Source organism: Selaginella moellendorffii, unplaced genomic scaffold, assembly GCF_000143415.4.
Source record: "Selaginella moellendorffii unplaced genomic scaffold, v1.0 SELMOscaffold_53, whole genome shotgun sequence".
NCBI lineage: Eukaryota > Viridiplantae > Streptophyta > Lycopodiopsida > Selaginellales > Selaginellaceae > Selaginella > Selaginella moellendorffii.
This window is the reverse complement of record NW_003314314.1, coordinates 701,645-713,881: the sequence shown is the minus strand read 5'-3', so window position 1 is coordinate 713,881 and position 12,237 is coordinate 701,645. Positions and strand designations below refer to the sequence as shown.

The following is a 12,237-nucleotide window of genomic DNA, read 5'->3' as shown; positions in this document are numbered from 1 at the left end:
TGTGGAGCCAGCGTCTAATTCTTCACTTGTGAATCCTTCAGAGATGGATGATTGGGAGCAAAGTGGTGATGGCCAAATCAAGCACAAGAGGAAGAGCAACAACAACAACAACAACATCAACATTAATATCAATATTTTCTGCAAGAACAAGTCTATGGATGGTGATCACGAGGAGGAGGAGGATGACAAGAAATCCATGGATCACGAACACAAAGATGAGAAGGAGCAGGATGATAAAACTATGGATGGTGATCACAAGGGGGAGGAGGACAAGAAGTCCATGGATCAAGACAAGAAAAAGTCTTTTCCATAGACAATGTAGGAGTCTCAAAGCACCAATAAAATCATGAAGCATTCATATAGTTATTGAGAGAATGCATAAGCCCTAGTTGGAAGATTTTCTAGGGTTTAAGCGAGGGGCAATGGCGCTGCGCGGCGTCTGGCAGCTCAAGAAGCTCCTGGTCCACTACTGCAAGCGATCCGGCGGCTCGCGAGGCGCGAGGTACTGACGATGACGATGACCGCGGTTGCAAGCGCCTACATTCGTTTTCTCTAGGGATTTCGTGGAGACGCTCCTGCCGCGCTTCGCCAAGGCGAATCCACAGATCGAAATCGAGGCGAAGTGGCGCCCTCACCAGGATCCTTATCTCGAGGCATTCTTTCGTGAGTGTTTTAGAGCTCTACAAGTGGTTTTTACTCCTCTTTTATATTCTTGTTGTGTTCTTCATGTTCTTCCGGGTGTGTTCTCAGCTTGTCTGTGTTTACGTGCATCCACTCTTTTGGCTTATCTTTTTCTGTTCTCTTATATTTTTCTTTGTGTTTCTCATGTGTTCTCATCTCCTCTTTCATCTTTGCCTACATTGCTTTCTTTGCATCTCTGCGTTTCTCATTTCGGTTTTCTCTGTTTCGAGCAGTGAACAAAAGGGAGAGGACGATTGGTCTCAGGAACTTAAGCGCCGAGGATTGCCTGGTTCAAGCCAAGAGGCTGCGCAACCTGGTTGGGCGGAGACCGATCAAGAGGAGAACGAGAGAGATCTCCACAAGAAAGAGCATTCAAGGGAGATGGACTCCCTTCCTCAAAATAACGTGATTTTTACGTGGAGGTAAACTCGAAAGTCCTGTTTTTCCTCTTTTATAATTTCCAAACCACGGTAATTTGTTCCTAAGATGGTTTCAAGGTGTTTGAAGCTGTGGAAGAATCGATGCAGGACGACGAGGACTATTACAAGATCAAGCTTAGTGAAGAACATCTTTGAGACGGAGTTGGGAAAAGCTGTGTAGCTCCCAACATCAAGCCGATTTGCTTACCTCTTGACAAAGATCTTTGTTGGTACTTTTGATATTTCCAGCCCTAGAATCTCGACTGCGTTGATCTCAGAGATGGTAGCAATAAACGCTGAACACAAAGAAAATATTGCCAGAGTTTTCTCTATTAACAAAAGAAGATCATGATGGCTGAACACAAAGAAAATATTGCCAGAGTTTTCTCTATTAACAAAAGAAGATCATGAAGACCTTCAGACTGTTATTTCGCTTATTAATGAGATTCGGCTCGTATTGGTGTCAAACAAGCTCTAGGCGGTCTTGGGTGGTGGTAGTGGCACAGCTATGGTTTCCAGCTCTCGTTCTTCAAGCAAAGGTGATAGTGGGCTTGGATTTTGGGACTAGTTTTCTACTCCCATCTGGCCAGTTGTGGAAGCGTCGCACACCATCCGGATGAGAGTGATGCACGAATGAGAGGTGCCAAACATGAAGGTGCCAGTTCTGGGGGACTGGGAGGAGGAACTTATGTTGACAAGAAATTTCTCGACTTACTGATCAGAAAGATTGGGTGTCTAGAGAACATCATCAGATGGTGGCTGGGATCGCTTGGAAAGAGTAGTTTCAATGGAACTGGTGTCAAACTGTTTGAGCTTCTATGGAAGCTATTTGATGGGCAGCTGGGATGCATAGAGGGTCATGGTGAGAAGTATTATGAGGAGATCCACCCTTGACACCGAGGTGGAGAAGGTTGCCTCTCATGACACGATGATCAAGCATGTCTTTTTGGGTGGCGGATTTTCAGAGAGCCTCGTGATAAAGATCATGGAGGAGTACCAGAGTAATGCTGACGTGACAAGAGAGGTGATCTCTCCTCCATCACCAGATGTTGCCATTTGCAAAGGAGCAGTGTGTTAGAGGTATAGATGATGTGGCATGTAATTATGCCCATGTGGTAGTAATTTCTATGTATATGTATTTGTCCATATATTATAGTTGAAATACACAAAGAATTTTTCCTCCTTGTGCACATCTCTCCACTATTAACATAGTATCAAAGCAATTAACTCCTTGATTCTGAGAATGACACTTGCTAGGTATAAGGCCAATAACAAGGAAAATGAGCTTTTGCACTAGCGCAGTAGCAAAGTCAATGGGGGTTAAGAAATTTTAACATAACCTTATTAAGCTATATGTATATTATAATATTTATAGAGTGTATGGGATATAGAAAGGGAATATAGAAAATGTGCATATCAATTAACTTAAAAACCCTAACTTATATATAAGAACAAATGGTCCAGATTGAAACCAATCTAACAGTTACTAAAATCCCACTATGCTATTATTAATATATGGTATCATAGCCATATACTTAAACATTACATCATCCCCTCCTCTTGAAATAATGGAAAACCATCAGAGTTCTCTTATAGATAGGCTGGGATTTGGAGGAACATCAAGAGGAGGCATTAGTGGATTTGTAGGCGGTGTTAGTTGTTTCTGATACCTTTGTAAGAAGTGTTTTAATCATTGCACATGCATAATTTATAAAGAATTGGTTTGCTAGATATCATACCAAACCTCATAAATTTGCAATCCAACTTGCCGTAACACCTAATATGGTCCTTTGCTTTGAGCAAGAAGCCCTTTAGATAAACCAAGATGGGGAAAATAAATTAACACTCAGTCATCCACTTTGTACTCCACCAGTGAACGATGATGGGAGTTATAATGCCATGGTTGTCCCATTTATAGATGGCTCAGGTGTTCGGCAAACTCTACTTAGACAAGTGGAAGAATACTCATCAAATATATACTTGATCTTACGACCTAACATCGGTAGCTCGTGGCAATTATGAAGATAAACTTAAATGACCATATAGAAGTTTATATAGCGAAGCATCAATAGAACTCATGATCATCCTTTTGAATCCCTTCGCGATCATCCCTTTGATTATCCCTTTGAATCCTTTCGCAATCATCCCTTTGAATGTCCAATGAGCCATTCCACCAAATTGTTTGAATGTGGGTGATAAGCACTAGTGAAAGTGTGGTATATCCCCAACCGAGATGTCAAAATATGAAATACCTCAGCTATAAATGCAAGGTCATTATCCCATTCCAGACAAGAATACTGAAATACCACTTAATTGAGGAGGAAATATCTAATAGCAATTGCAGAAGCACTAGCAAAAGCACCAACCTCTACCCAATGAGTCAAGTAGTCAGAAACAATAATAACATATTCATTGCTAATAATCAATTGTGGAAAAGGTCCCATAAGATTAAATACCACGAACTCAAATGAACGAGGAATTGCAATTGACTCCAACTGTCTTTTTGCAGCACGAGGGGGAATATTATGAGTTTGGCACTAAATACAGTTACACACATATTGGATAGTATTACATTGCATTTCCAACAAATAGAAAGATTTGCACAGCTTCTTGGTCACACAACAATATCCTATATACTCACATAAAATAGGAGAATCATGGTAAGCATAGAGAAACCATAGAATAAAGATTGAAAGCATCATTAGCCATAAATGATCACCAGGATTTATCCCCACAAAATAAAGAAAATCATCTTCAATGTGATATTGAAAATATAAATGCTAGAATGGCAAATCATCAACAAGTGATGCAAAATTCTAAAACCCATCTTGAATTTTTTGAATCCATGGCTCAATTTTTTGAACCTTATGAACTTCATCAAAAGAAGGTAAATTTTGCTCTACACTTTAAGCACACTGAACATCAAGTACAACAACCGCAGATGGCATAGAATTTTTATTTAGAAAATTCATTGATGCTGGACCAACAGGCTTGTAAAAAACATAAGAAGAGAGCAAAGAGGGAAGAAGAGCCTAAGAAAGGGCATCAGCATCAACCATAGAACTCCTTGGGTGATAAATAATATCAAAATTATATATTTAAAGCCTCAAAACCCACTGAGCAATATGACTAACTAGGTTCTTCCGCTTCAATAATGAAATAACAGCAATATGATCACCTTCTAGTAATGTTTAAGAACCATGTAGATATGTATGAAGTTTCTCGAAACCCTAGACTACTCCTAAACACTCCTCTATCATGGAGTAGTTTGCCTCTATTGGTTGTAATGTACGGTTTATATATGTAATGGGATGGTGTTATCCAGGCACACTCAGGTTCCCTTGCATTAATACACTTCCAAGATTAATATCAAGAGTATCCACGTGCAAAATGAAAGGTCGAGTGTAATTAAAATATGCTAAAACCGGAGGAGTTGTCAATAGCTTCTTGAGATCTATAAATGCCCGCTCATAGTCTACAGACCAGATGAAAGATGACATTGATGACTTCAACAATGCTCACAACGGTGCAGTGCGATCAAAAAGATGATCCACAAAATGACAAAGATATTGCACTTTGCTTAAGAAGCACTATACATCATTCACACACTTTAGAGTAGGAAACTTAAGAACAGCCACAAGTTTGTTAAAATCAACTTGTAAACCCTTACTAAAAATATGGTACCAAGATAACTTGTGTCCTTGGACCCAAACACACACTTTGACCGTTTTAGCTTTAAACCAACTTCTTGTAACCAATTTAACACTTTATGAACATTATAGATGTGTTCTTCCCACATCTCTTCCAAATGGATCAAGTCATCATCAATGAAGTCAACAGTCACCTTTAGCATATCACAAAGAACTTTATCCATTATTCGCTGGAAAGTTGCTGAAGCATTGTTCAAACTAAATGACATCATCAAAAACTCATACAAACCAAACGATGTATGAAAAGTAGTTTTAGGAATATCTTCTTTAGCCATTGATACTTACTAATACCCAAAAGCAAGATCTAGTTTAGTGAATCAGCGACTTCTCCCTAAATGATTTAAGAGATCAACAGTATAAGGAAAAGGGTATATATCTGAGATTGTCACTTCGTTTAACAGATAATAGTCGATGTAAAAATGAATACTCTCATTAGGCTTTATCATAAGATAAGGTTTATATACTCAAGGACTTCACAATTTTTGAATAACACCCTTCTCTAACATTTCTTCACAAGATGAAGTTTATATGCTCAAGGACTTCGTGATTTTCGAATAACACCCTTCTCTAACATTTCTTTGATATTTGCACGTAAAATTTTGATCTCTTTAGGTGACCGATGACAAATAGGAACCTTGATTAGATGAGCATCCTCAATTGGAATCAAATGATGTGTGGCAATCTTGGCCCCAAATGATAGATCAAATTCAAAGAGATTGGCATATTCCTTCATGAGCTGGTCAACCACTACAACACAAAGACTGTCAAAGGGATCGAAAAGGGGAAGAGTGGAACAAAATAAAAAAACAAAAGGAAGTAATGGGGAAACAAAAGTAATGAAAGCAAAAGTAGAAGCAAAGTGACAAAAAGGTATGGAAGTGAGAGGAATGAATGAAATATAAAAAAGTATGAGATAAAGGGGAGAAGCTTCAAAGTCACATTTAACATGATTGTACTGCAACTAATACATACCAAAAATAAAGTCAAAAGCTTAACTCAGTACCACCGGTAATGATTGCAACTCAAGTTCGAAATCTCCCATACGCACCACTAAGTCCATGTAAACTCTTGAATTTGGACTTCCCAGGAGGTCATCCAGCCCAATACTAATCAAACCCAAGGATATTTAACTCTAACTATCCCAAAACCCTTAACCGATTGGAAAAGAGGGTGCACTTTTGTTTATGGGCCCTTTCCCTTTATATTTGAACCTCTATGGATCGTCTTTTGAGTCGTTCCCTTTGGTTGCTTATAATCCACCACACTTCCCTGCAAGTTCACACCCTCATGAACGGAAGCTGAGAGCTGTAGCTCTTCCGAGAACCCCGCTCTCTTGACACCCGACCCCTCAGATCGAGCCCAGTGGGAGTAAATTGGACCAGTTGAGAGCCGTAGCTCTCCCAAGAGCCCCGCTCGGTGCAATCTTGTTCATGGACCCTTTCACAAGTTCACACCCTTGTGAACGGAAGCTGAGAGCCGCAGCTCTCCCAAGAGCCCCACTCTCTTGACACCCTACCCCTCAGCCTAGTGGGAGCAAATTGGACCAGCCAGATGTCAATCAACATGTGGTGTGATTCCCCTAGCCAACCAACAAAGTCGGATTTGAGACCGCTCTGATACCAAATGTAAGTTCTTGAATTTGGATTTCTCGGAAGGTCACCCAGCCCAGTACTATTCAAACCCAAGGACGCTTAACCCCAACTATCCCAAGACCTTTAACCGATTGGAAAAGGGGGTGCACTCTTATTCATGGGTCCTTTTCCTCTATATTTGAACCCTATAGATCGTTTTTCGAATTGTTCCCTTTGGTTGCTTACAGTTTGTCTCATCTCATGCACCATGTGTATGGCTGTTGCCATAAAGAATGAAGACTAGCTCTATTGCACGATGCAAATGTAGATAGCAACGTGTTGCAACAGGTCGAGTAATAGAAGATAAACTTGAACCTATATCAACCAACACAAAGAGAATAATAAAAGCCCTCTTATTATAAAAGCGAGTTTGGAAAGTAAACACTGGATGAACTTGTGCCAAATGAACCCCTTAATGATACTCTTGAAAGAAAGATGGAAGGGCCACTAACTTATTCATGCAAGGTCCCTACATTACTCATGCGACTCCTTATTTCCCATATGCATCTTGGTGTCCAGACCTTCTACCGTAGTATCACCAATAGAACGTTGTTGACACCAAGGTCTCCACCCAGGAAATGAAGGCCGCCAATTCGGAAAATACCAACAATACTGATAAGTGTGACTAGCTTCATCACATGCCCAATAGTGAACATCATGGCCATGACCATGTCCTCGCCCTTGTCCTTAAACTCAAGTAGCAATAGCATCAACTTCCATTAGAATAGAACTATCTCCCATAGGAAGTAGAGTTGAAGGATGTACAATGAAAAGTGGAAGAGATAACGTCTTATAATGTTATGCCAAGTGAAGGGCATCGTCAAGGGTGGTTGGAGCAAATGCATACATAAGTCTTACAAGATCTTAACAAAGTGTTGGCCATAACATTCCTAGCTTGATCCGCTTTAACTTATTTGACTCCGCACAAAGCAAGAGGCTTTGGAAATGAATGCCAAATTGCATTACTGACTCAGATGGCTCTTGACGAAGACAATACAATTGTTAAAAGGCATCATTATAATCGTCGGCATGTTCAAATGCGTGTTTGAAGACATCTAGGAGAATACTTTAGTCCCTATAAGTGGCTGTGCTCAAACCATTATACCACTGCAACACCATCCTTTGGAGATACATGGGAAATTCACGCAAACGTTGAGCATCATCCTAAGAATGATATGTGGTAATCACCATGAAATGATCAAATCAATGGTACACATCATCCCTAAGATTCCCATGAAAGAACTCCATCAGCAATTAAATTTGGTTGTTTAATTGCAATCGCATAACATTGAGCAATCGCACCAATTGCTGCTCCAAAGTCAAAGGAGGAAATTGCTACTTTGCCATAAAGATGAATGAAAAAGAAAAAGCAAAAGAAAAGAAATGTAAAAAAGCTAGAAGGAAAGGGAGATTTAGACAATGCAAAAGCTAGATCTAAACAAAAATCCCAAAAGGAAATAACAAAAGAAAGGAAATGGAAAGGGCTAGATTTACAATGCAAAAGTTAGATATAAGCCAAAATCCCAAATTCAAGCACTCTTTACAAACAATCACAAATGCCCTTCACCTCCACCAATGTGAGTGTATGGGATATGGAAAAGGAATATAGAAAATGTGCATATCAATTAGCCCAAAATTTTTATAAGAGTGAGTGGTTTGAATTGAAACTAATCCGATAGCTACTATGCTAATATTAATGTATGGCATTATAGCAGTACACTTGGATTTCATAATAGTATTGATAATTTTAGTGATAATATTATAATACAATATTAAAATTATATTAATTCTTTGTAGGAATTTCTAACAATTGGGAAGGATGTTTATAAAGATTTAAGTAGTAGAAATGGGAGCCTGACAATTCATAGCTAAAACCATATACTAGTGGCAAGATTGAAGCCATAGCAAATAGCAACAATGTGTGTAAGTAAGGCTAAGACCAAAAACCAATTTTGGGAAATGATTAATTTTTTCATTCTATTTTAATCATTTGATAACTTGGAAAAGTCTTACTCACAACCTCCATAAGTCTTATTCTCAATTTAAAGACTTGCTAACCCTGTGAATGGCCTTTATGCCACTCTACTTTTGCATTTGGTTCAAGTGCTCCATATGTTTAATCTTACTATAGACACCCAAAGGTACCACTAATGGTCATCCCATTACCATATCTTAGCATCCTTAATATGCCTAGAGATATGAAGAACACCTTTCCCCAATATCATTTCTTTAGTCCCCATTAAGTCTTTCTCCATCCATAGCAAGGCCATCAACACTGCTATTGAATGAGGGCTTGAAAGCCCAACCATTAAGTCCTATTGACTTCTAAAACTTCCTTACTATATGATTATACTTTTGGTTATTATGCAAGAGGATTGTTCTTCTTCCTTTCCACAATCTAAAACTTTAGGACAATATTTTGAAACATTGTGGCTTTATGCAAACCTTGTAGATACTCTTCCCACATTCTACCACTAGAGTGCCCTAGCCATGTGGTTAGAGTGAGGTTCTGATAAATTATGCAAGGTATTTAAGTAAGTCACCCACACTTGGATTGTGAGCATTAACCATTCGATCTCTCAAAAGAGTTAAAGTTAACTTTTGAACACTTTACCAAGTTACCCCATTTGTCCATCTGTATTCACTCTAGCCTTGGACTCCTTAGTGGTTATATCAACTTACCATATGGGTGTAATCTTCCTTGGTTATACTAACCTTTCCTTATCAAACTAGTTCTACTAGAGTCCTCCCTCTACTATCCTATAGGGACTCACTAAACCCCCTAGGGTTTGGGAGAATTTCACTTTTGGACTTGGACTTAGACTTAGACTTGAACTCAGACTTGGTTTTAGACTTGGACTCAGTCTCGGTCTCGGTCTCAATCTCAATCTCAATCTTGGTCTCAGTCTCAAACTCCTTTTTGGACTCCATCTTAGACTCCATTTTGGACTCCATTTTGAACTCCTTCTCGAACTTCATCTTGGACTCTTTTTCAGATTCCATTTCAGATTCCATCTCAAACTCCATCTCAAACTCTATCTTAGACTCCATCTTGGACTCCATCTAAAACTCTTTTTCGGACTTTATCTCGGACTCCTTTGTAAGCGACTAGATTTTCCATTCTACTTTAGTCACTTAACCACACCTCCGACCATTTGGATGAGTCTCACTCACAACCTTCATAAGTCCTATTTTGGACTTAGGGACTTGCTAGCCCCAAGAATGACATCCATGCCACTCAACCATTGCACTTGGTCCAGTGCTCCACGTGTCCGATCATATGACTGACACCCCAAGGTACCACCGACATATCAGTCTGTTACACTAAGGCCATGCCCATTCACCTTGGTCACACTGGTGGTCTGACACCACTTACATGTAAGCGATTAAATTTTTCCATTCTACTTTAGTCACTTAACCACACCTTCGACCACTTGGAGGAGTTTCACTCACAACCTCCATAAGTCCTATTTTGGACTTGGGCTTGCTAGCCCCAAGAATGGCATCCCCGCCACTCAACCTTTGCACTTGGTCCAAGTGCTCCACGTGTCTGATCCCAAGACCAACACCCAAAGGTACCATTGACATATTGACCTGTTACGCTAAGGCCATGCCCATTCACCTTTGCCGCACTGGTGGTCCAATACCACTTGCATCACAATCCCATCTCTCCAAGACTGGGCTGTCCATCCATGAGTGGTCATCCCAGATCCACTCCTTAGCATCCTTAGGATGCCCATAAACATGGGGAATAGCCTTCCCCAACATCCCTTTGTCAGTTCCTGCCAAGTCCCTTTTCCGTCCATGGCCATGTTCACCAACATTGCCACTAGATCAAGGCCCGCAGGCCCGGCCACTAAGTCCCATTGTCCTCTGGGACTTCCTCACCATGTGATTGTATCTGTAGTCACTACACTAGAGGAAAGCTCTATTTCGTTAAAGTGGGAATTGTCATTATCCCACTTGTAAAATAAGGTTTCCAAACCTTTATATAGTATATAAATATAATAAAATTCAACTGCATTGAGGCACATGCCATTTTATTTTAAACAAGGAAATGTCTACTTAATCACTTCTCCTCCCCCTGCCACTACTTCACCTCTCTCTTCTCCTTGTCATCGTCGTCCAATTTCTTTCCATCCTTTTAATATTGGCTTAGTTGCTCCGAGTCTAGGTGGAGCCCAAGTCCCCATTCAATCTTTACTTTCCCCTTATTAATAAAATAACTTGTTAAACTTCCAATAACATGCTGTAACACTTCTAGTATAATGCAAATCCTCTCAAAGAATTGTCTTTTAATATTAATACAATGGCATGGAACCCCATGCCATAATAAGTTACATTTTTAAATAAATACATGCCATCTCAGACTGTTATTTTTTGCCTCCAACGCCTATACAATAATCTTGGAATTTCATCACTCTCCACACTATCAGGATTTAAACCCAATAGTAATGCCATCTCTTCTCTAATACGTCCACGCTCATGTTCAGTGGTCGAAGAACCCATCCGGTTGAGCAGATTATGGAGATGCAGATAGTGCTTGGCTAGACAATATACATGCCATAAATGATGACTGGTGTCTATCCGATCAAATGGCTTTTGATATACCGTTCCATCTGCCATTTGGTTGATTTCTGCAGCCACCTCCTAGACTGGCCGGTTCTCTATCACCATCGCTCCAAGCCGTTTTGCAAGGTCCCCCAGAACATATGGTTTCTTCTCCCTAGTTTCCATACTGCAAGAGATGGGGTGCACTGCATATGTGTGCGTGTTCGCTGTAGTTTTAATCGGCGAGTCATCGATGATGAGGATTTCACTTGACCTAGCAGTCCGGTTCATCACTACAGCCTCTGGCTTGACGAAGATGGGCTTGCTACCCCTCACATGGACCATAGTCAAGCAATCCTCCTGCGTTAGGAGAAAGTCAAATGGTAATATTACTCGTGTCTAATCATGCACATCTGTAGCAACGTTAATGCATTGTGGCGCATCATGGATGTCCAAACTCCCAATTGCAAATTGAACCCGGCCCTCTGTTTTAAGTGTCGCATGGTCATTATTAGATCCCGCAGTTTCTCCCGTGTGATTAATGTGAATCTGTCTCTTTTGACCAACTTGCGACCGCAGGCTTTGGAGGGTGCAGTGACATTCGAGGACGAGCCACGCTCATGGGAGAAAAGGACACCGTTTAGATCAAAAACGATACAGTACCTTCGCCGTGACTCTGAAATGAAATGCGTCAGCATAAAAAATGGTACAAGTCAATTTTACCATCTACAATATTAGCGAATGGTGCTCCCGATGGTCGTTGAGAGGGTTTTGGTCGAGGAAACGTGAAGGGCGGAAATACTCTCCTCTGCAATGTGGGGTCAATCGCATCCAATGGCGTGTGGGCACATGCCATTTCAACTGTAGACTTTGGTACAACTGGCTCAACAGTGGCATGGGGTGGTTCCGATAGCGTGTGATCACACGCCATTTCAGCTGGTGCCTCCGTTGGCAAAGTGGACATGACCGAACAGGCAGCAGGGGCGGTGTAGGGAGGTTCCAACGGTGCGTAGTCAGACGATTGGGCACACGTTGAGTCCGTTGGAAATGAGGATACGACCGGCTCGGTGGCTGGGGTGGCCTCATGCGGGTCCAATGGCGCCTGGTCACCGTCAGTTGGATACGTGGACAAGATTGACTCAGTGGTATGGGCAGCATCAAGTGGAGCGTGGTCAGCTTGCTTGGCGTTGATATGGATAGTAGCCTCCACCAGCTCTGATGACTCTTGCAGGCAAGTAGAGTCCA

At 40.8% G+C, this 12,237-nt stretch overlaps 1 protein-coding gene across 4 annotated transcripts; it reads left to right on the top strand.

Moving 5' to 3' along the window:
• The first annotated feature begins 370 nt into the window (after positions 1 to 370).
• Positions 371 to 1,412, top strand: LOC9660876 (NADH dehydrogenase [ubiquinone] 1 alpha subcomplex subunit 2). 4 transcript variants are annotated; one of them, XM_024687342.1, is made up of 4 exons: positions 371 to 502; positions 557 to 663; positions 915 to 1,103; positions 1,189 to 1,412. In XM_024687342.1, the coding sequence occupies exons 1-3, from the start codon at positions 423 to 425 to the stop codon at positions 1,088 to 1,090; spliced, it is 363 nt and encodes a 120-aa protein (XP_024543110.1). In that variant the 5' UTR covers positions 371 to 422; the 3' UTR covers positions 1,091 to 1,103; positions 1,189 to 1,412. The 4 variants fall into 4 exon arrangements, with proteins under 4 accessions (XP_024543110.1, XP_024543108.1, XP_024543109.1 ...); XM_024687340.1 differs by having other exon boundaries at positions 1,179 to 1,412; XM_024687341.1 differs by having other exon boundaries at positions 1,168 to 1,412.
• Positions 1,413 to 12,237: the final 10,825 nt, after the last annotated feature.